The sequence below is a fragment of the Gracilinanus agilis genome, chromosome 1 (assembly GCF_016433145.1).
Source record: "Gracilinanus agilis isolate LMUSP501 chromosome 1, AgileGrace, whole genome shotgun sequence".
Lineage (NCBI taxonomy): Eukaryota > Metazoa > Chordata > Mammalia > Didelphimorphia > Didelphidae > Gracilinanus > Gracilinanus agilis.
Window position 1 is genome coordinate 283,806,362 of NC_058130.1, and position 25,651 is coordinate 283,832,012.

Here is a 25,651-nt window from a genome sequence, read left to right on the forward strand (position 1 = left end):
GCTAGTTTGTTTTATTTTGGAGGCAGAGGAGTTTAAAGGAGTTCTGTTACTAAAGTAAAATTTTGTTTTTTAAGTTGGGTTAACTTTTCCATTTTAATGTTTATACAGTGTAGAAATTATTTTCTCATTTTGAAGGGTACATATAAGCCCATTCTTTGCATGAGACAGTGGTGTTGTAAATCCATTGTAAATCATTATTGTGTTTATAGTTTATTATGCCTTATAGAGAGGCTGCTGTATACATGAATGATGACATCAAAGTAGAAGTGAATCTGTGGAAATAATACTAAGATTTAAGATCTTTTGTATCAAATTTTAACATTTAGAAATGTTTGGGGTGGGTGTGGGCTCAGTAGATAGAATATCAGGCTGGAGTTGGAAAGACTTATCTTCTTGAACTTATATCTGGCTTCTGACATTTAACTAGCTGTGTGATCCTGGGCAAGTTATTTAATCCTGTTTGCCCCAGTTTCCTCATCTCTTCAATGAACTGGAGAAGGAAATGGCCAACCACTCCAATATATCTGCCAAAAAAATTTCAAATGGGCTTAGGTCAGTATTTTTTGAGAATTTATGAGAATATAAAGAAATATAGGAAGCAGCTAGGTAGCTCAGTAGAGGATTGAGAGTCAGGTCTACAGATAGGTCTTGGGTTCAAATATGGTCTTAGTTACTTTCTAGCTGTGTGTGACCCAGAGCAAATCACTTAACCCCATTGCCTAGCCCTTACCACTCTTCTGAACACAGCTCCAAATGACACCCAGGATTGAAATCTCACCATTTCCTTAAGATTTACCGATCTTATCCATTGCCAACATTGACTGTGAATGGTTCCTGTTTCTCTGTATCTGAAGACCTGTGTAGACTGACTGGACATACAGCTGCCTGAGAGGGTTTACCCTGAAGGGCAGGCTGTATCAGCCTTGAAGACAGAATCATCCTTCTCTGTGCCAGCCACATCTAAAGACATTTTACTTTCTTTAATATTAGATTAGGTTAGCCAGCACAAGGGAACCAAGAAGACTAAGACAGCTTCCAGGCTGGTCCTTTCAGCTGTTGGCCAAAGCCGAAAGGATCCTTCATCTCTCTGTGGTTTTAGCTTAGGGAACTCTTGTTTGACCTCTTTCCTAATCTCACCTTTAATATCCTATCCCAAATAAATAGTAGTTATTTACAAATTAGCAGTTAGATCTTAAAGTGAAAGAAAGAAGGTTGGTGGATGGTGGTAGCAAAGTCCTGGATTGAAAGTCATTGATCTTCCTCTAGCAAGGGATTTGAATCAGGAGGAGCACCCAGGGATTAGTTCTCGCAAAAATTTTCCCAATTAATCATCATTTCTCCCTCCTGTGGTGTTCTTAGACCTTTGCTTTACTTGTGCCTCTACCTTATTAGCTCAAAGACAGAGGTCAGACATCAGCTCTTTTCCGGGACAGGGAAGGAGCACCCTTGGGGGTTCACTAACACAAATTAACCATTATATCATTACCCGGGGGTTGTTCCTTTCTCCCTTTTAACACTTCTACCTTGAAACCAATACACATTGATTCTAAGACAGCAAGTACGGGAGAAAGAAAGAAAGACAGACAGATAAAGCAAAATGCCGTGTAGTTGAAGGCAGAAAGATGGAAATATACTAGGTAGTATAAGAGCTAGTTCAGTGGTGCTGATAAGAAGTACCAGGTAAGTTTTCCGTACTCAGTGAAAGGCTAGATAATCATTGGCCTGAGATGTTGCAGAAATGATTCTTGCTTAGCTACAAGGTAGTCGGCTAAGCCTTCTCAGATAAAGCAGGATGTAAGCCAAACCTTTCTGGAAAGCTGGTCCACAAGTGAATCTGGAATTATAGATTATAGAGGTAGAGTTGATCCAATTATGGGATTTATTAAAAATCTATAAATCAGTTTTGTAAACAAAGTTAATTGAGGATGCAAATCCTTCAACCAACTCACTGCCTCTTGGATCTTGATATCCTTTTTGATTCTGAAAAACATGAGTGAACACTAGCCTTACGCAGACTTGTGTGAGGGGGATTAGGGATGAAGGTAGGATAGGATGGATGGAAGAAAGGAGAGAGGAAGGTAGAGGAAGGGAAAGGAAGGTAGTAGTTGCCAGTCCCCAGCAGGGGAAATTGACCAGAGCCCTTCAGAGGCTCAAATAATTGATCAGAAAGCAACTTTAGGGAAGGTCTAGGGAAAACTAGGAGGTAGGAAGAAAGGGAAAAAGGTGCCAAGAGAGAAGATCTGCAGGGTTCAGCCTCCAGCTGGGAAGAGCAGAGTATTCCAGGGTTGAGAGAGCAAAAAAGCTCCAAACTTTCCCTTTTATACTTTCTCTGACACCTCCCACAAAGGAAGTGGGAGGTGTCAGGGGAAGTTGTAGCTAGGAGATGTGGTTTTCCAGGGTTTTACATTAATTCCAAATGACATATTTGGCAGGCAGATTCTGAGAGGCTCTGAGGGTAATAAACCTGGAGGGTAAGGTATGGGAAAATTGTCAGGGTCTATAAGGTTTTAAATTTTAGTAGACAGTTTATACTTAATAAGTTTTTGTTGAATGAAATGTCAATGTCCCTTCTCCCTCTGGGAGTCCAGTCTGAATTAATTCAGTAGTCTTTGGGTAGGTGGAAGAAGGACATTTTAATTGACTAATCATGTTCATTTGGATCTTAAACCATTTTGGTATGAGGAAATTGAGAGGAAAAGAAATTGTGGAGCAAATCTAGGAAATATTCACCGAAGAAGAAAAGAACGAAAACAAGGCAAGAATAATGATGATTAAATTAAGATTTGGTTAAATTTGTTAATGAACTCTAGTGATAATAGTAATAGAAAGAAGGTAATTATCACTACAAGTTTTCATTGATTCATTATCAGGATGTGGCTATACTGTACTAAATGGAGTGACAGTGAAGAGAGGAACTTTTGGTTATCTCATGCCCCTTTGGTCTCTTGTAGGGATGAGACCTTCTTCCTGGATTTCTTACCCTCTGATCACTTTTTATTGTATTACTTTTGTAATACTTCTCTATTTTTCCACAGCTGTCTTTTACTTCTAGACATTTTATGATAGCAGAAATATTATGACTAATCTGAAATGGGCAATATAGATAGTATAAAAGAAACAACTATTAAAGGGAATATTTCCCTAATTGAGTTTTGCTTTTGAACCATTTCACTGGCTTTTTTTTTTTTTTTTTTTTTTTTTTTTAGGACTCATGAATCATAAGTGTCTACTTCCTTAGAAATTCAGAAGTCATAGTCAACAGAGAGTCTATTAAGTGTCCATTTGCCTAACAAAAATGAAATAATATTATCATTGGTAGATATAAATTGTAGCACTTGGTGGCACAATAGATAATAAATAATGCCAGGTCTGGAGTCAGGAAGACTCATCTTCCTGAGTTCAAATCAAACCTCAGACACTAGCTTTGTGACCCTAAGCAAATCACTTAATCCTGCTTGTCTCAGTTTCCTCATCTGTAACATGAGCTAAAGAAGGAAATAGCAAGCCACTCCAGTATCTTTGTCAAAAAACCAACAAACTGGGGGCATCTGGGTAGCTCAGTGGATTGAGATCCAGGCCTAGAGACGGGAGGTCCTAGGTTCAAATCTGACCTCAGACACTTCCCAGCTGTGTGACCCTGGGCAAGTCACTTGATCCCCCCGCCCCCCCTTGCCTACCCTTTCCACTCTTCTGCCTTGGCTCCAAGACAAAAGGTAAGGGTTAAAAATTAAAAAAATAAAATAAAATAGGGTCTCAAAGAGTTGACACAACTTCAATAAATGATACACTAAAATTGTTAAATAAAACTAAAGTTCATAGTTGATTTCTAGAATTATCTGTAGAATTATTTAAAGAAATGTCTGATTCTACCAATGGAAGTTCCTATTTGTTCCTGGGCAAGAATCTAAATAATGGTACAAAATCTTGTTTTCTGATGCTTGATGCAATGAAAATACAGAAGCCTTCAGTTTTATCAGCTTTTATGATAAACATAAGAAATCTATCTATAAATCATGTGTAACATCTATATGTGAAGATACAAATATTTGTGTGTATTTTTGACATCATCATATTAACAGTCAAATCAAAAGCAGTAAATTCCTTCTCTGTGCTAGGCTAGGAATACAAAGAAAGGCCACACAAGAAAAAACAGACTTCCCTTGCAGCTCCCAGTCTCATGGTGGAGACAACATGCAACAATCATGTACAAATTACATCTATTTGGGATGCATTGGAGTTAATTCCATAGGGTATTTCTAAGACTAAGAAAGATTAAGATTAAGGAGGTTTCTTGCAACTGAGACTTGAAAGAAGCCAGAAAATTCAGGAGAGAGAGTAATGAAGAAGAGAGTTTCAAGTATGGGGGACAGCCAGGGAAAATGCTGGCATGACTCAAGTAGTTGCATGGTTTTAGAATGTCATTATATTTATTTTAATTATAAAAGTTCTTGGTGTTTTGGAAATGATAGAAGAGCCTCAAACCAGATTGCTAGTTAAAGAGCATTGAAGTTGTCATGACTTCAGAGGTTCAAGGCCCTTCAGATTCTCTCAGTCTCACTTGTACATATCTAGGACCAGCTTCTCGCCATTTTCAAGGTCATGACTTTTTTTAGATCCTTAGCACCTCTTACTTTTGCTTTCTTCATTAGTTTTGTTGGATCCCATTTTTCTCTTTTCCAATCTGTCCTTCACATGGATGCCAAAGTAATATTCATAATGCACAGATTTGACCATGTCACCCCTTGCTCAGGAAATTCAAGTGTTACCATTAGTATCAGATAAGTATTTCTTTAGCATTTAAAATTCTTCACAATTTGGTCCAAGCCTGTCATTCCAGCTGACCTTCTCATCTTCTTTGGTCCAACCATTACATCCTGTTTCCTGTTTCGTACTTCTTCAAAGGCCACTCTTTATTCTTAGAATGGACTCTTTTCTCACCCTTGCCTGTGAGCATTCCTCAGTTCTTGCAAAGCTCAGCTCAAATACCACCACTTATATGAGGCTTATTTCTGACTTCTGTCAGCTTACAGGTGTCTTTCCCTCAAATTACCTTGTATTTATTTTGCACATATTTATATGTATATATTTTGTTTGCCCTTAGTAGAATATAAACTCCTTGAGGGAAGGGGCAGTTTTGCTTTGTTCTTTGTAGTCCTATATAGTAGGCACTTAATAAACTCATAAATTTATAGACAAGTGATAGATAGGAAGACTGCTTACTTCATCTTTCTTTTTGTTGGGGAAAGTGTAAAATGACATATTGGTTTTGTGTCAGTCTTTCTGCCATATGCAAAAACCTGTGTGTACCCTCAAAAGAAATAGCCTTCTCTTGCCCAACCCTAGATTTCCATGGATGAGACCAATGAGGCAACTGTTTATCAGAAATTTGGCAAGCAGCTTATGTGCTAACTTTTTTGGTGGAGACAATACTAGCTCCTGCAGGAAATCTGCTGATTCCCCCAACTGAAAATGATCTCCTACATCAGTTATTTTATACAGAACCTGAGAAGTTGAGTCGAAAAAGCCTTGAAGGCCACCCAGTCTGAATTTCTCTTTTTCCCTTGTCATATTTTTTCTTGTCACACTTATTTCTGTACATGTTGCATTCCACCCCCCACCCCAATAAAATAAGAAGCATGATGGCAAAGATGCCTTTTATTACCTGGCATTTGCAGTGTCTGTTACAAGTAAAATCTTGAACATGGTATACACCTAATAAAATATTTGTTGAATTGGTTTGCTTTGAATCAGAACTGGGATTATCCTGGGAATATCCTTCATCAGAAATTGGGGAAGGGGGTAAGAAAATGCAGTTATGATTAATTGTAGTTCTTTTATTTCATAGCTGTCATCCCCTCCCCAAATATATGAACTATGACCTTGTTATTACTATGTATTTCAGATGGAAAATGCTTACAAATTGTTTTCTTTAATAATACCATTAGAAACATGGATATTTTGAGACACTGAACAGAGAGCTAAATATGCTAAAATAGCTAAAATGTTCAAATTAAGCCATCTTTTAAATTGTCTGGCCTTTTCACACACAGTTTAGAAAGCAATTTATGTTGAATAAATAAGGGAAATTTTCATTTTCTTATTGTGCTTATTTGGGAAATGTGGTAGACTTATTAGAGAAAAAAATATAAAAGCTGGTATCTTATTTTAAAAATTAGCTTTAAACACCTAGGTTCCAATAAATTATTGTTTCGTGCTAAGAAATATCTATACTCTGCTATTTACCTTCTAAACCTAACAGTATAATTTCATTTTCACTCATCTCCTTGCTTAATTCTTTAATATTTAGAGGTACTGTACAAAAATTAGTGTATATGGAATCTGCAGCAACCTGCATTCAGATCCAATTTTTGACATTGTGTTCTGTGACCATGGGCAATTTAGCTTGCCATCTATAAAGTAAGGATAATGTTTGAATTATTTACTTCAAGGATAGAGGTGAAAATCAAATGAAATGGTGTCAGCAAAAGCCTTTTTAAACCTTAAAGGGCTGTATAAATACTCATTTTATAAACATCTATCAGAGGTATGACTTTTGTACTTTCTGTGAGAATATGTGTATTGTAATAATAAACTTACAGAGATTAAGAGTAAAGTTTAAGAGAAGTTGAAGGTTTCTGGAATGCAGGGGGCAGAGGAGGAAGAGTTTTGAAAATGGAGCTGACACTTCTTCCTGTCCCAGGCTGAGGAGAGGAAGGAGGAACTCTTGTTGGCTACCTTAATCTAACCTGTTTTGGAGAAGTTTGGAGGTTCCTGATAAACTGAAATAAATCCTAAGAAGATATAACTTTACCTGCTCTGTTTTAACAACTTGCCTGAAAGATTTTGCCTGGAAAATCTTGTCTGTGGGCTCTTAAGGTTACCTCACTCAGGGTTCAGACCCACTTTGGGTGGACTTAGCCAATTTGAGTCCACTCAGCAGATTGGAGACAACTTCTAAGAAATATAACCAGAGCAGAGACTGAGGGTTATAGCCAAGTAAAACAATGAGAGGTTTTGTGGAAATAGCTAGAACAGGTCGCTGGTAGAGCAGACTTGAAGACCAGAAGACTTTCCCATGAGGGAAACTTAGATTCTGTGGGTTGGAGAGCTAGTTCCCCTTTAGTGTCAGGGACATCTTATTTGGTCCTCAGTCTTTATCTCAATCTATAAATAAAAATAATTAATGTTTTTCATACAATACAGTCTCTAAAACTTCTTTGTGCACTGACCCAGAGAAGTGAAATGAAAAGCTTCCTGGGTGGTTGTCATCATTAATACACCTTAGTCCTTCCCTTAATATCAATATATCCGTGTGTGTGTGTGTGTGTGTGTGTGTGTGTGTGTGTGTGTGTATTTAGTATGCAATAATCCTGAACAGAGTTAACTTGGTATTTAGGACAGCTCTTTGACAAAGTGTATCCATATCTCTGATCTGCCCATTGTCTTTCTCCAATCCTTAAATGTGGGTATTCTTCAAAGCCCTGTCCTTTTTTCTCTGAAGCCTCATTTAAGATACTACCTACTCCTATGACTTCAAGTAATTCTTTCTTTCTTACCTTCTGTCTTAGAATCATTTCTAAGACAAGAGTGGCAAGAGCTCAAGTGATTTGTTCAGGGTTAAACAACTAGGAACTAGTGTCTCTTAAATCATTAGCGTGATTGTCTCTCCTAAGATGTAGACTCCCATTCCCAAGTGCTTATTCAAATTTCTACTGTCTCTTCAAATAATAAAGTACCTCCCAAGGTTGTTGCAAGTATAAAATGAGATATTTATAAGCACTCTGCAAAACTCAAAGCACCATATACATTCAAACTGTTATTATTATTATGAAGATTATTGTAATAGGGTTTAAACTATTTTCCCCCTGCCTCCACCTCACCTATACATTGATTAACTTCATGAAGTAAGTGACTCCCTTTCTTCTTACCATTGCCTGCATAATAAAATTCAAAATTTCTATCCTAGCTTCAAGTACATTCCCCCTTCTGCAAATATCTATGTATTGAAATCCTACAAATACTGAAAAGGCCTAGCTTAAGATGATGTTTCTTCATGGCATTTTCTGAGAAACATCTGCCTCGTTATATATTTTGTTGAATGAACTTTTAAGCCAGTCAGTAAACAAGCATTAATAAGTGTCACCAGGGAAGGCAAAAAGACCGTGCCTCTTCTCAAGGAGCTCCCAGTCTACTGCTGGAGACAAAATGAAAACAACTATGTATAAACATATTATAGGATAAAATAGGGAATATGAGATTTTACTTGGAATAGTAAGGAGGCCAGAGTCACTGCACAGTTTGGATGAGAAGTGGGAAAGAGTTAGGAATAAGAAAACTTGGAAGTTAGGAAAGGACCAGGTTATGAAGAATTTTGCATACAATGCCAAACAGATGATTTTATGGATTGTCCATTCAATCTGCATATATATCTGCATACTAGGCATTTTTCATCCATGTTTTTTTACCCAGAAATTACCATTAGAAATTGTTATGACAAACTCTTATAAATCTTATTTAGGAAACTCTGTAGTATTTTGGGACTTGATGAAATCAATGCAATATTATCTTCCCATAGAAGCATTGGGAAAACATCACTATCTCCAGGGAGTCTCTCTTCCCTTTGGATTCTGTATTGAAAATTATCTAAGACACTAGCAGACACCTTAGAAAATGTACCTCCTTTTATATATTTCATATGTTTTACTTGCTTTACTTTACTTGTCTGAGGGTTATATCTTGCAAGGAACACTGTATGATTTTTAGCATTTATGAGAGACATTCTTCATGTAATTTCATTACATGTTAAATCCCAATATGTTGTAAATACGTAGAAGAATATGAGGAAGGATGGGCAATCTAGATAGAAAAAGTAACCACGTGGGTAAGACTAAGAATTACATTTAAGTATTGTAAGAACAAGCAAGAGAATTTAATGGAATTAATTTTGTTAACAAATAGTACAAGTTTTCAACCAGGCCATCCATATCATACTTTCAAAAATAATTACAGTTGTTAGAATTATGGAGTAGGGGGGAAAGTGATAGAAAAGACAATTACAGAATGTATCTGCCATTTGTAGTTTGAAATAATTTCAGCATGTCATGCCAACCCACTCCTGTTGCTTCTTTTGTTTTTTACATAGAGTTGCATGCAGCTTACCAAAGCAAGAATAGGGCAAAAAAGTAATGTTTGGGGCATTTTATTCCATGGTGAACTAGTTATCAGAGCCACTTCAGAAAGCCACAATCCTATTCTCCCCAGTAATTTTCCACTTTGACTTTTTTGAGTACTCCTTTAAAAATTTAATTAAAAAGCATTGATAATGAATTTCAAGTTTATACTACATATCAAATATCATATAATAAATTGCAGAATAACTGAAAAAAAAAGGGTTGAGGGCTGCCTTGGTATTTAGAGCTTCACTAGTTTAAGCTTTGAGTGTGAAATCTTTTATCACTTTCATTTTCAGTGATTCATCTACTCCCTTTACTTGAGCTTTTCAGAATTTAATCCATGTTGAGAGATAACATAGAACAGAAAAAAGAATACTGGTTTTGGAGTCACAGGACCTGGGTCTAAATCCTGTTTCCTGTACCAACTACTTCTGTGACCTTGGGCTCCTTTTTACCTTCCTTTAAAATTAGAGCAGGGAATCAATTGACCCTCTGTGGTCTATACTGCCCATAATTTGTATGATTCTCCTAGCATATAGTGCTCAAGTTATAAAATGCTCTCAGATATATTTTCATTTTATTCTTATAACAACTTTAAGGAGTAGACAGTGGGATCATAGATTTAGAGCTGAAAATGTAGCTCAGTTCTATCTCCTCATTTTACGTATGAAGAAACCTTAGAGAAAATTTCCTTGATGTGGCTTTAAAAAAAATATGCTTAGCTTTCTGTATTTCAGCACCGCACTAGTTTGCATAAGAAAGTTTGATTTTATGACTCAGCCTTAAGGAATTCTAGACTTCAAAACACCTACTGATTTTTGTCAAGTGATGGGAGAAATGCAGTCACCCAGGTTATAGTTGTTCTTAAGAAACTAATAATTAATGGACAAAAAAAGCCAGAAACCATTTTGTCATTCTGAGGGTGCTTATAAAAATAAAATGACCAATAATAGTATCTCTCATATAAGGTGCTGCTATTTTAAAAAATAGTAATTTGTTTATTTTGTTTTTTATTTTAATGTTTCTTTTGCTAATAATTGTCAGATTGCCTGAAAATATTCTATAAATTATAATTAACCAGAAGACATAACTTTCAGCAGGCTGAATAACAAATATCTTATGTACTAGCTGTCAAATACTCAAAATAAGAATTTAGAAATTAGTTATTTTTTGAGTGAGTAGGTAAAGATTACTTTGTGTGTCTATAAGCTTAATGAAGGTATAAGAATTAAATTTTAATGGTTGACTAAAATATATGAAAATTATAAATAATATTGTAGTTGCCAGTTCAAAGTATTATTGCTCAAAGTGGAAATGACCTTTAACAGCATTTATTTACAAAAGAGGTGGAAAGAGTGAAAGTAGAGAAATACAAAAGGGTAGAGAAGACATTAGCCTATATAACTAAATATTGCTCAGGTACTCCTCTCAGCCAGGACTTATTGACCTTCAACCCGAGTTAAACTCTCTCCAGAAGACAGGAAGGGGAAGCCAGCTATCCACTCACCCAAGTTCCCTCCAAGAGGCAGGTCAAGACAGTGACTCAAGGTGATTCCTGAGGCTGACTTTCTTCCCTGAGCCAACCTTCTTCTTGAAGCTTCTTAGCCCCAGAAATTCAGGGCCTTTTATAGTGGCTTCTTGTCCCCGCTCCTCTTCACAGGGGCCAATCATAGCTTCCAAACTGTCTAGTACTACCCAGGGGCCTGTGTTTGTGAGAACCAGTTTTTACTTTCTGGAGGGGTGAATACTCATCAAAAGGTTTCACAGATTCCTGACTGATTGAGTTTCTGAGGGTGTGAATTCTCTAAGACTAAGTGGTTGGGGAGCTCCTCCACCTAGTTCAAGCTTTTGTTGATTTAATCAAAAAGTAGACAAAGGATCCTGTCTTCACAATCCAGTGGGGTACTCAAGTTATTGTTAACCAAAGTGTTAGCTCCAACTGGCAAAGAAAATAAAGGATTCTCTTTCACAACTGTAAACTCAAAGAGAACAAAGGGATATAATATAAAGAATCTTAATTGGCTCCTTTCTGTTTTTACTAAGGATCCTATAAGAGGAAATAGGAAATTAATTTCAACAGGACAGTTTTATATTAAGTATGGGAAGAAATTCTTGGCTATGAAATTTTTCAATTTCTCAAATTTATGATAAAAGAAATTACATATTCTCTTTTTCAAAATAAATGGTTCCCCAAAGGGAAAAGACCCTAAATCTATGCCATTTATTAATGCTATAACCATCACTCTTCTGAGTACTGTATTTAAAATGGGAATTATAATAATACTTGTTCTCCTAACTTCATAGGTTGTGAAAATCAAAAGAAATGTAATTAAATAACCACCTATTAAAATTTCTACTAATGTATACATGTACATTTTATTGTATTTAAAATTTTTGGAAATCATAAAGTACTATGTAAATATAAACTTGCTTTCATTCATTCTAATTAAATTATTTTTTTCTCTCTCATTAGGGGGAGCATACTATTTAATATCACGAAGTCTGGGACCAGAATTTGGTGGCGCAATAGGACTAATCTTTGCTTTTGCTAATGCTGTTGCAGTGGCCATGTATGTGGTTGGATTTGCAGAAACAGTTGTTGAGTTACTTAAGGTAATTTGATTTCTAGTTTGTTTCTTTGGTAGTGACTTTTTTTCTTATTTGTATCAAATACACATAAAGTACAGTAATAGACCTAGTATCCAAAGTCCAAAATTTTCAAAATTTAAAATCTGAACTTCTCTTTCTATGAGTGAGCTAGAAAAAAAAGCATAATAGAGGCTTTTGGAGTTAAGACCTAATGGAATCCTGCCTCAGACACTTTAGTAATTGTATCACCCAGGGCAAACTGCTTTATCCTTATTTATAGAAGGGAGGTAACTAAAGTGCTTACTTCACTGTGTTGTGAGAAATCAAAAGAGGAAACATATGTAAAGAGCTTCATAACTCTTAAAACACTATATAAATATTAGATATGGTGATGATGAAGTGGTCTAATTTCTCCATTTGTCCGTTGTAACTATAATCCTAAATTAGTTTATTGCTTGTTATATTGAAAGTTTATTTTGTAACAGTAGCTATTAACATTGGCTTTTATGATATGCCAGATAATATCTAATTATTTTAAATGGTATCATAGCATTGCTTTTAGATTTTATTCCTCAGTTGTTAAAAATTTAACAAATTATCCCACTTTTGCATCCAAAAAAACAATATTATAACTTTATAAAAGCTGAAAATATTATTCATGTCAATTCTCTTATAAACAAAACACTAACATACTGAGTTTTCCTTATGCTAGCCAGTGATCTATTTATTAATTTACTCATTTTTCAGTTAATATTTATAGTAAGGTCTTATTCATCTGTATTCCAAATAGTAAGCTATAATAACTACATTTTCAACATTTATCTTTTTTTAATCACTTTTTTCTAACAACAAGCATTTATTTTATTTCCCTTTCATTCTACCTTATCTTCCACCCTCAGGGAAAAAAGCAACTTGTAACATATTCATTTTCGTACAAATTGTATTTCCCTTTTGACTGTGTCCAAAACTGCATCTCATTTGGTTAATTCATTACTTCTCTGTCAGCAGTTGAATAGCATTCTTTATCATTGATCCTTTCAAATCATAATTATTTCTTGCATTGATCAGAGTTCTCAAATTTTTCAAAATTGTTCATTTTTATAGCTCACCATTCAACTTCTATGAAAGTGAGAGGTGACAAATGAACTAATAACAGAAATTTATTTTTCAAATTAAAAAAATTAACAAGTGTTTGAAATAAATTTATACTAAACTCATAAAACAATCAAAGATTATGTTCACCATGGTTTTAGTGCTGAGTGTTTCATTTCATTTTGTGAAAAGTGGTTTGTTTGTATATGATGAGTGTGTGTATCACTTGAATTATGTGTGTGTGTGTGTGTGTGTGTGTGTGAGAGAGAGAGAGAGAGAGAGAGAGAGAGAGAGAGAGAGAGAGAGAGAGAGAGAGAGAGAGAGAGAGAGAGATGACTCCCATTATCCAGAATACTAGGAGCAGCTGGGTAGCTCAGTGGATTGAGAGTTAGGCCTAGAGACTGGAGGTCCTAGATTCCAATCCAGCCTCAGACACTTCCCAGCTGTGTGACTCTGGGCAAGTCACTTGATCCCCATTGCCCACTCTTACCACTCTTCCACCTAGGAACCAATACACAGAAGTTAAGGGTTAAAAAAAAAAAAAACAGAATACTATATTGCCCCATTATTATTATTTAAATGGGAATATTGAAAAACTTACAGGTTTGCAAAAAGTAGATGCTGACTTTTCTTGGGCTATATTAGTACAACATTAGAAAGAATTCATTAATCATATTTTGCTTGGGATTTTTTTTGTGTTGAATTTTTGACTTTTTTTCATTAAGATTTAAATAACTTAACCCCTGTTTTAGCTAGTCTTACATGTTAGTATTAAGTGAATATTGATATTACCTATGATTATATGATCTTTTTATAGGAGCATTCTATACTTATGGTGGATGAAATCAATGATATCAGAATTATTGGAGCCATTACAGTGGTACTACTTTTGGGTATCTCAGTAGCTGGAATGGAATGGGAAGCAAAAGTAAGCAACTATATGAGAAATACAAACAGTAAATATGCAGAATATTGATACAGGTTGTTTGTGGAAATGAATCTGTTATTTTTGTAATCTTTTTTAATGGGTTCCAGCAATGTGTTTTAAAGGCAAATTTGAGTGATGCCACAATGTTACTGTCAACCTAGGTTTTCACTACCTCCAGGGACCCTGGGTTTTCTGCTACCTGTGAGTCCCAGTTCCCCAGTTCTCACTCCCTCTTCTCTAGTTCTAAGTTTCCCTTAACCATTTCTCCTTTAGGATAGACTTTGGGTTTCTGGATTCTCTTTTGTCCTTAGGCTGCCTCTTTGATAAGCATAGAATCCTACCTAATAAGAGGCAATAATTTCCCTTAGATGCATGAGGATCTAGATTTAAATCCTATGTGGCTGTGTGTGGCCAGGTAAGTCATTCAGTCTCTCAGCTGCCCAAGACAAATTCCTAATAGTATAATAAATATTTTTTCCTAAGATTATAAATTACAGCTAAGTTGTTGGTCTTCATTGGTAAAAGGGAATTTACTCCCCTTTTGTTTCCTAAGCAGTGAAATCCCAGGTTGAGACGAGGATATTTTTCTAGTACCGTAACCTATACTATTAAAGAAAATATGTATAGATTTAACTTTACAAAATATAGTGATGGAATAAAAATGCAAATGTTGAGGCAGTGAAATCGTTTAGTTCTCCCTACTGGAGCACCTGTTCTTATAGTTCTTACTGGAATCAGTTGGCCCTTATTCTGTCTGAGCTGAACATTTATTAAAATTCTTAAGATAGATTGATTGCACATGACAAGACATATAGTTTTCTTGACCTTTTTTCATCACAGTTCCTGATCTTAATTCACCTCCTATCCTATGGAAAGCATTCTCATCTGGATTCCTAAATATCCCTCTCCTTATCTAATCAAACGCTTTAAAAGCTACTTCCTTGACACTTTAATTGAAGACATTAATGGCTCTAAGCCATCATGAAGTTCAAATTGGTCACCTCTATAAGAAAGTATCTTCTTCTCTATTTGACCTGCAAAGATACCTCTTGTGAATTTCAGCTTATCCAGCATTGGCCTTAAATATTGCTGGTCTCTTATCTCATTTGGTTTTATTTATAATCAATCACATTTATTAGCTGGCTTTTAGTGTTCTTATATTTTGGTGACACATACGTCACCCTTTATTCTAAGCCTTGCTCTTTTTAAAACCCATAGCTCTCCTTGCTTTGTGTCTTGGTAGTTGTTAAAGTGTTGAGTTTTCTTTTAGTCAGGGTAGGGGAACATCCCTGATTGATTGCTGCAAAAATTCGTTCTTCTGATTAAACTTCCCACTGAATTCTTGTTTCTCATCAAAGCTAACCAATCCAATCTACTTCCCCAAATACTCTTTCTTTCTCAGATTTTTCCGCCCCAGTCCACTACCACATTTCCTTCACCTAAATTGTACTTTCTAGAATCCATGTTTTCAAAGAAAATAATTAAATTACACATGTAATTTTCACCAACAGTAAAGAAATGTATCATTCATTTATAAACTATTAGTATGTGTTCCAATTAAATATAATAATTGTATATTTTTCCCATCTGAATTACTTTGAGCAGAAACAGATCAGTTATAGTGGAAAATAACATTTCTTAAAATAGTATATACACTGTTATTTTATATAATAAAGGAGAAAAGCTAATTATTCACTCCTAGGACCTAGGCAAGAAAAATAAACCATAGTTATTTTCTACCACTGATAAAATCTTTGAAACCAAAGAATCCCAACTTTGTTTCTGGAAAATAAAAATTAGATAAACCAGTAGGGAAATTGTGGTAAGGCCAAAAGTCAACTTCAAGAAACTAAGTGAAGTTCAGGGCTAGTTTTGTTTTTTGTATTTTTAAAAATATCGAATGACATCTGTATCAATTCCAAGGCAGAAGAGCAATTAAGGACTAGGTGAAAGGGTTAAGTGACTTGTCCAGGCTCATACAAGTAGGAAGTGTCTAAGGCCATATTGTTTCAAATTAGTTTGTAAATGAACAAGAAAGTAGAAGGATAGTCTCAAAAAATTTTTCCACTCCTTGAGAATCTTCATACTAATGCCTTCTCCTGAGACTTACCTATATTTTCTACCTTGTTCCCTCCCCCTTCTCCTTATAACTCATTCCTTTTTTCTTTTGACAACAATACCTTTTCTACTATCACATGTTCATTTCTATCCCATTTGTACATAATATAACATTTGTGACTATAGTCTTACTTTGCATGTAGGATTATGGATAAAAGGGGGCAAGAATAAGTAGTGCTGGCATCTGTATCAAAATTGTTTGGCATTCGCAGCACATCTTTCTTGTGGTAACTATATATGTCCTGAAAGACTGAAAACCATGCTAGAAAGTTCTTTAGCAAGTGTACTTTGCTCAAGATTAGCTTATTTATTTTCACATTTCAACTAGGAAAATACTAAATATGTAGAAGCAAATTTTCTCATTAGAAATTTACTGAATACTTTTCTGTGATACTTTGTTCTTTTTAGAGAGACTCTTATCTTTTATGTGGAAATTCTATTATTTAGGCAGAAATGAATTTTTTAAAATTATGAGTACTTTGTATTTATCAGTTATATTCACAAAAATGATCATTGATTCTGTATTTTAATGACTTTAAAATTACAGGCGCAGATCGTTCTTTTGGTGATACTACTACTAGCTATCGTTGATTTTGTCATAGGAACATTTATCCCAATGGAAAGCAAGAGGCCTAAAGGTTTTTTTAGTTATCAAAGTAAGTTTAAAAAAACTTGGACATAAAAATATAAAACTTTTAGCATAAGATAAAATTATTAGTACATTTTAAAGAATTTTGATAGTGTATTAATGAGGTAATAAGGTAGATAACTTTGTTTTATATCAATTGACTTAATTCATTTTGGATCTCTGTAGTAACATAGGACTTGGTTGCTTTTATTTTTAGCATTCTTCATTTTCACCATCAAAAAATGGTACAATTTAGGATATATGTAGAAGTTCTTCAGAATCTTATTCTCCACCTTTCTTAAGTTTGAATGAGAAGAAAATTTCATTTATGTATTGCACTGTATAGAACATGATTTTTTTTTTGGTTTTGACATATATTCCTATGTATTTCAAATAATTGTGAAAACAAGTAAAATATTTTCTACCTTCTAAAAAAAGTGAAAGCTTTTTTCTCTAACAACTTTAGTTTTCATCCAGTTTTCTTATGGTACTGTCAAGCTTCCTATATTGTTTTATTCCCTCTAAAATGTCAAAATTTGTAATTGCATCTTTCCCCTACAATAACCTGATTACAGAAGTATGACTAACTCTTGTTAATTCTTATGTTACAACAGTTATGTATGAAAGACAAAATAAGACTATGTCCTTTAGCTCTAGACATCTGACAGGGTTGTACTTAAAGTAAAAAAAACATACTGGAATCTTTGAAGTGAGAGCAATGTGAAAGTAATGTGGACTTAGAGTTAGGAAAAGCTGTTTCAGATGGTTTAGATCATTATTGACTGTGTGACCCTGAGGTAGTCACTTAATTTCTCTCTGCCTTCGTTTCCTTAGCTGTAAAATGAGTGGTTTGGACTCTAATGGCCTCTAAGGACCCTTCCTCATTATTAATATATGAGCCCATGTAGGTTGCAAAAGACTGTTTCATTAATTCAAGTAGTTTATTAGTTTATCTGTCGTAATCTTTACTGCAGTCACATCCATGCCAGATAAATACAAAATTGATAGCATTCTTTTTAAACAGATTTTTGATTTTTACCTTAGAAGCTACAGAGTTGATAAAGACAACTGCCTTCTTCAGTTGTGCCTTGGAAGGAAGGAGGTGATTTCCTAGTTACTGTACTGTTTATAACACTGTACTGTTTATAACACTGTATATGAAATTTCACCTTTTATTTGGACAGTGGTTAATTGAGCTGAAATAGCTCCAGAACCTTTTCCTTTGAAAAATTGCTCTCAGAAAATTCTGACTTCTAGATAGGAGATCATAATCTTTAGAAAAGCAAATAGAGGGCTTTGTTTAAAAAGGAATAAGGAAAGACAGAAGGAACAGTCATTCCATAAGGAATTAAACCTATATGATCCAGAGAACTCAGAGGAAGTCTGATTTCGGGTTAATACAGTACTCATATGTTCATTGTTTTTCATTGTCTTGAGAACCACCTGTTTGTAAAATATACATCTTCCTTTTTTCTTACCTGATCCACAATGATGGTTTTCTTCATGATTACAGAACAAGCTACATTATACATTTTTGCATATTATATAATTGGCTCATTGACAAATGCTAGATAAAATGTGCTTGTGGTTTTTAGAAGGCACAATGCAAGATGGGGACAGTCTCTAAACCTGAGTTCATCATTTTGATTCTAAGCTTCCTCCTCTTCTAAGTCCTTTTATTTGTACTTGTATTTATTTTTTCGTTGGAATTCTCCAGTTTTGTCATATATATATATAGATATATAGATATAGATATATTTGCTTGTTTATTTATTTATTTATTAGTATGGCATGAATCATATCTTTCCCAAATTTATAACCCATGTGTATCACAAGTTTAATGTGACTTTTTCAATACAAACTAAAAAATCTTTGTTTGTTGACAGATGAAATATTTACAGAAAATTTTGGACCAGATTTTCGAGAAGATGAGTCTTTCTTTTCTGTATTTGCTATCTTTTTCCCTGCTGCAACTGGTATTCTAGCAGGGGCAAATATCTCAGGTGATCTTGCGGTAAGTAACAAATTAGAATTTCAAGTACATGAAAAACACTTTTCCCCCCCTTTATTGTTAATAATTTTATCTGGTTTCTTTCAGGATCCTCAATCAGCTATACCCAAAGGAACACTGTTAGCCATTTTAATTACTACTCTGGTTTACATAGGAATTGCAGTATCTGTAGGTAAAAAGCCTTTATTTTTAAATTTATTTCTTATTCTAGACACTTCCTAAATGTTACAATGTAGATTATATTCATGATATACTTATCAACAAACAATCTAAGGTCCAGTTGGTGTGCCAGATACTATGCCAGTCACTGAGATAAGGAGACAAAATGCAACACTCCTTGTTCTCAATTTATATCCAGTCTGGGAGAGACAACATTCTTATTTATAAGTATAAGGTTATTGGGATGAAGAGTATAAGAGACACTAGCAGTAACATCAGAATTAGAAAAAAGAGCTGGCACAAACTGAGCTTTGAAGGAAACTAATTTTCATAATTTGATTGAAAGTTTTAAATCATTCTGTAAAATTACATTTTTAAGTTGAACATTATTATCTATAACTATAATAACCCTTTAAATCATGTGAAAATACTAGTAAGAGAGTAGTTTCAGTTATTAGAAACCCTGTTGAAATTGAATGAAACATGCTCTGTTAAACTAATTCTTTTTTTTTACTCTAAATTTTATATAACAAGCATTTCCATACACAAAGAAAAAGCAGATTGTACATAAATTTTTTCTTCTCATCTATGTTATAAATCCCATCTATAAGTGTCCCAGTCTCCCCCCTCCAACTCTACTCCTACCCTTCCTGCATTACAGAACTATCATCTAGGATACTGACATGTTCATGTTTTCACCTTTCAGTTCATTCTATATAGGTAACATTCACAATTTATTCTATCCAGTATTAATTCTGTTGCTGTGTATAATGTTCTCTTGGTTCTACTCATTTCACTATTCATTATTCCATGTAGTCCTTTCCAACTTTTTTTTTAATTAGCCTGCACTTCACTTCTTATGGCACAGTAGTATTCCATTCTAGTCATATACCACAGTTTGTTTAGCCATTCCTCAATTGATAGGCATCCCTTCAATTTCCAATTTTTTGCCACCACAGAGAACTGTTATAAATATTTTGGAACATAAGTGTTCTTTTCCTTTTTCCTTGATCTCCTTTGGTATTGCTGGGTCTAAGAATGTACACAGTTTAATTACTCTGTTCCAAATTGCTCTCCAAAATGGTTTGCAGCTTGACCAGCAGTGCATTAATGTCCCTGTTTCCCCAATTCTCTCCAACATTTCTCATTTTGCCCTTTTATCATTTTAGCCAGTTTGATGAGTGTGAGATATCTCAAGAATTGTTTTGATTTGAAATTCTCTAATCAGTAGTTAGAGCATTTCTTATATACCTATTTTTGGTTTTGATTTCTTCATATCTTTTGCCCACTTTATCAACTGGGGAATGGCTCTTAGTCTTATAAATTTGACAAAATCCTCTATATATTTTAGATATGAGACCTCTATCCAAGAGACTGTATACAAAAAAATTTTCAACAGTTTTCTGCTTTCCTTCTAATCTTGGCAACAATTGTTATATAAAAACTTTTCAATTTAGTGAACTCAAAATTTACCCATTTTACATTTCACAATAATCTCGATCTCTTGTTGACTCAAATTCCTCTCCTATCATAAACCCGATAGGTTCTCTCCTCTTCTAATCTACTTATATTTCTTTATATGTCTAGATTGTGTATTGATTTTGACCTTATCCTAGTGAGTGGTATATTGACCTATACCTAATTTCTGCCAAACTAGCTTCCAGTTGTCCCAGCAATTTTTACCAAATAAAAGAAATTTACCAAATGTTTCACTAATTCTTAACAAAGAATCTGTCCATAAATTAGTGAAGGCTAAGAGTTTCCTAAAGTCTAAATGTTAGTATCTTTAGTCAGTTTTCCTTAAAATACAGATTTCTGGTTAGCAGATTGTTATACTGATTTGTGCTCATTTATAAAATGATTGTACCAGGTGATTTCTGTATCCCTTTGAGCTCCTGTGAACAAGCACATCTCTCCGATATTTTATTAATAAGTGATAGCAATAATATAGTAAATGTAGCAATATAAATTTTTTAAAAGAAAGAATTACACATTTGATTTATGATGTTCCCATTTAATAAAGGGATTATGGCTAGGGGAACATTATTTTCAGAAGAAATAGATGTATAAGGATGGAGAACCTCTGGCTCATGGCCTGGATCTGGCTTTCACCAGAATTCCATTCTTCCTAGCACAGGTATAGAGAGGTTAAAGTTCAGGGAATAATCATTTTCAACCTAGCAAATGGAAAGGTTGACCTATGCAGAGAAGTATCTCAAAAATAATATCTGTCACTTAAATAATGCCTTCTGGTTTCCAGTTTGTTTTACATCTATTATCTCCTAATTCTTACAAAGGAGGACCTGGAACATTATTACTATCTCCAGGTTACATTTAAGGATTGATTGTAAAACAATGAAGAGTTAAATGATGTGATTTCTCTCAATTAAGTGAGGGAGGCAGAATTTAAGCCCAGGCCTCTTTTGCTTCTTGAGCCCAACGTTTCAGGTATAATGAGAAAATTCCAGAGCTATGAATAATTCCTAAAGAAAACTTTTAAAATAGCTTTAATGATGCCTTTTGTTTTTACATTATAGCAAGAACTCTTTCTTGTAACAGAAAATATTCACTGAGTTTTGCACTGCAAATTTACTGTATTGAGCTCATTTTCCACTTTGATATTTACCACCCAGATTGGTTATCAGAATCTGATGAACCAATTGATAGAAATATGCTTTGGAAAAAAAATGTAGCAACTTATCTGTTGGGCAAGTAATGGGTGGCTATATATATTCTTTTTCAGTCCATTTAAAGTCCCATCTCATTTGTGACCTTGTTTCATCAGACTTTTCATCTTTCTCATGAACCTTCAATTTCTACATCTTTATTTTCTCTTGGACTAAAAGGTAATCCTAACAAAACACCTTCCCTTGATTCTTCTATTCCTTCAGGAAAATATTCTGTCATTAGTGTACAAACTTTTCCCTATGCCAACCCTCCATTCAATTTATCCAGCCCTAACCTCTCTTCTAACATCTAGATTGCTATCTCCAACTGACTATCTCAAACTAGATGTCCCATGGACATCTTAGAATCAGCACGTCCATAACTGAACTGAGTTAATAATAAATAATGATTATTTATCCCTCCAACCCCTTCCTTCTTCCCAAGTTCCTATTACTATTGAAGATACTACCATCACTGTGGCTCATAGGCGTGGTGTCATCCTTTCCTCCTCACTGTCACTCTAGATCCAATCTATTCCCATGTCCTATTGACTTTACCTTCATAACATCTCTCTTACATACCTTCTTCTCTCCTCTGACACTTCCATCACCCTACGGCTGTTTTGGTGAGACATGGCATACATGCTGCAGTATGCTGGAGGGGGCCACTCTGTTCCTTCTCTCCACTGTGCCCGTGGACAATGTTCACACGTCCCACCCCTCTGCCCAATGCAACCACTTCCTCTTCTGTTGTCTGGGGTGATAGAGGGACTCACAGGCAGCTAGAAGGTGCAGTTTGGGTACATGATCTCTAAAAAGTTTGCCATAACTACCCTTGGGTAAGCCTTTGTCTTTGCATACCAGGTCTATTGTTGTAGCCTGTAGACTATTTCCTGTGTCAAGTCTTTCCCCCCTTCAGTCCATTCAACTATCAAATCGATATTTCTAAAGCATGAGTCTAACCATATCACCTCTTGCCTATACCAGTCCCATCTAGTAGTTCTGTTGTCACTTCCAGGATCAATCCTTTGCTTGGTGTTCAAAACCTTTCCTTTTGAGTCTTCTTACATTTTATATAGGGCAACTAGATGGCACAGGTGGATAAGAGTACTACTAGGCCTGGCATCGGGAAGACTCCTCTTCCAGAGTTCAAATCTGGCTTCATATACTTGCTAACCATGTGATCCTAAGCAAATAATTAAATTTTACCTATTTTACCTCAGGCCCCTCATCCAGAAATGAGCTGGAGAAGGAAATCGAAAACCACTTCAGTATCTTTGTCAAATAAAACACCAAATGAGGTCACAAAGACTGAAAAGACTGAAAAACAAAATACATTTTATATATCACTAATTACTCTGATCCAGTGGCACTGGTTTCCTTTCTGTTACGCAGTCACAAAAGATCTGCTGACTCCATGTATTTTGCTGTACTCCATTCCTGGAATTCTCTCCTGATTTCTTTGGTTTTCTTCAAGTCCCAGGTCCTCTGTTGATTATTTCCAATAAATACAGGATACTGTATATAGCTTGTTTGTACATAGTTGTTTGGATGTTGGAGTCTCCTTTAAACTGTGAACTCCTTGAGAACAGGGGCTGTCTTTTGCCTTTGTGTGCCCCAGGGCCTACAAGTGCCTGACACATAATAATTGCTTGTTGACTGACTCAGAGTCACTAATCATTAAATCAAATGACCTTTTCTCTGTCCTTATCTTCCTTGATTGCACTATTTGGCCAACTCCTCCTCAATAACCCTTCCTACTTGAACTTCTGTGATTCTGCATTGTTATGGTTTTCTTCTTGTCTTTATGATCACTTTTCTGTTTTGCTGATTTCTTTACCTTTCTTACTTTCCTTGGAGGTGGCTTCTGTCTTACTCCTCTTTTGTTCTTTACATTCTCTCATTTAGTAATCTCATCTATTCCTATAACTTCAGCTCTCAGCTCACTAAAGAGTCTACACCTCTGATGCCAACCTTCTCTCCAACATTCCAGTTACCCACCAGATATTTTTACCTAGGTGTCTTGCCAAGAGCTTGTTTAAACTATTATTGAAATCACCATTGTCTTGACCAAATCTATTCTTCCTCTGACTGGTCTGTTTCTTTTGATTGTACCACCACCACCCCCATCCACCCCATCCCCCTAGTCACTCAGGTTTATATAATCTGAAATCTTCTTTTAATTAGGTTCAAGTGCTACTTGTTCCATTGAGTCTTCTCTGATCCTTCCTCACTTTGTATTTATTTATCAGTGTACATGTTATATTCCTTCACTGGAATGTAAGCTTCTTAAGGAGAAAGTATTCTTTTTTTCTTTATAATGTACTTGCACTTTGTAGACACCTAATGAATATTTATAGTAAGAAAATTAAGTGCCCTATTTCTTATACTACACACTATTTGTACCTCAGGTTCTTGTGTTGTTCGGGATGCTACTGGGAATATCAATGACACTATTACCATGGAGCTAGCAAACTGCTCTTCTGCAGCCTGCAAATTAGGGTTTGATTTTTCATCATGTGAAACCACATCTTGTGACTATGGACTGATGCACAACTTCCAGGTGAGTGTGGTTTTCCTATTTCAGGAATAATTAAGTAGCCTCAACTATGTATAACAAAAATCAGGAACCACAACTTCTCTATTGTAAGTCCCCTTTTCTCTACTCATACAAACACCATCCTAGTTCAGGCCCTCATCATCTCCTGCCTAGATTTTTGCAGGCCTTTATTTTATTAGGCCTCTGTTCCTGGAGTTTCCTTACCTACTCCACTCTCTCTTCCACTACCAAAGGGATTTTCCTTAAGCACAGGTCTGATGATATTTCTCCCCTATTCAGTAAAATATGATCACTGCTGCCTCTAGAATCAAATAGAAAGTTCTTCTTGACTTTTAAAATCCTTCACAGCTTGGCCCTGATATACCTTTGAAGCCTTTTACCTTCCAGCCATATTAGCCTCCTTTTTTCTCACATATACTTCATATCCCTTTAAACTGACCATCCCCAGTTCCTATAATGCACTCTCTCCCCTGCTCCACCTCCATTTAGTTTTTATTTCCTTCAAGACACATCCCCTGATCTGCCTTCAACCATGAAGCCTTTTTCTGAACTGCTAATCCTCTTCTTCCCCTAATACTTTTTATTTGTTCTTTCTACATTTGCATATGTATATATTCCTTTCTTTGATAAAATGTAAGTTCCTTAAGGACAGGAACTATTCAGTTTAGTCTTTTTATCCAAAAATCCTAGCTTGTGCTTGGCAGGTAGTATACCTATACTCCATAAATACCTATTGTTTGAACCTGGATGAATTGGAGAGAAAGGAGTGGCTTCACCTAATACCCTTGACTGACTTGAGGAAGCAGTTGACCACAAAATAAGATAGATTAGAAGCATTGTAGAATACAGAAAAAGTGTAAACATAGAAAATGGTGAATTATAAAATCTCAGTAGTCTGGGGCCATTTATGTGCAAAGTGCCCTAAACACTTCAGTAGCTCTTGAGGGAATCTTAGGAAGTGATATTGATAACTCTGAGTCTTCAAGAAAATATTAGATTCTCTTTAAGAAGGTAGGGAAATATGTTTTTAGTTAGGTTTTATGTGAGATTTCTGTAGAACACAGAATAATTTTAATTGTAATACTTAAAAAGGGATGTTTCAATTGCCAGAAAACTCACTGATCTAGGCTACTTCTCCTTGAGTTTTTTATCACTACTATCAATGTGGAATCTAGATTCCCCCAAACTTGTAGCCTAGTAAGATTCCGCGACCTAGTTTAGTTAGCTTGAAGGTGAAAGCTTCAAGTTTGACCTTCTCACTTGAGAGTTTCTCCCTGAGGGAAAGTCCAACTTCAGGAGTTTAAGTGAGGATGGCTAATCTTATTAGGTGTTAAGTATTTCTTTTGTCCCAATGGTTTCTCCCCTTAGGCCAAAGTCCTTTACCTAGTGGCCCAGCCTTTGGCTGGATCCTTCCCTTTGGTGCCCATTATAAAGCATCAGCCCCTCACTGTTATTCCTGTCAGGGACTCCTCTTTTTACTTTGTTACCATTATAAAATCAATCAACTATCCCTCTCATCCTCACCCCCCACGTTCCCCCAGAGCAGTGATGGCAAAACTATGACACTCATGTAGCCATTTTTGATGGCACTCGGCACACTGTGCACTTTAGATGACAATTCTACCTATATTAATTTACCTAGTTTGGTTTATTAAATACACTTAATGTATTATAATTTTACATTTTTGTTAAACTATAAATATCACCAAATTATGGTTTTTTTTCTT

At 35.2% G+C, this 25,651-nt stretch overlaps 1 protein-coding gene across 1 annotated transcript in view; it reads left to right on the forward strand.

Moving 5' to 3' along the window:
• The window catches only part of SLC12A2 (solute carrier family 12 member 2), a 151,885-nt gene that overhangs the window by 70,926 nt on the left and 55,308 nt on the right, over positions 1-25,651 (forward strand). The window contains exons 5-10 of the mRNA XM_044680018.1: positions 11,647-11,786; positions 13,672-13,782; positions 16,448-16,556; positions 18,415-18,542; positions 18,627-18,711; positions 23,776-23,927. Coding sequence (XP_044535953.1) covers positions 11,647-11,786; positions 13,672-13,782; positions 16,448-16,556; positions 18,415-18,542; positions 18,627-18,711; positions 23,776-23,927 — 725 coding nt within the window. The remainder of the gene's footprint in view (positions 1-11,646; positions 11,787-13,671; positions 13,783-16,447; positions 16,557-18,414; positions 18,543-18,626; positions 18,712-23,775; positions 23,928-25,651) is intronic.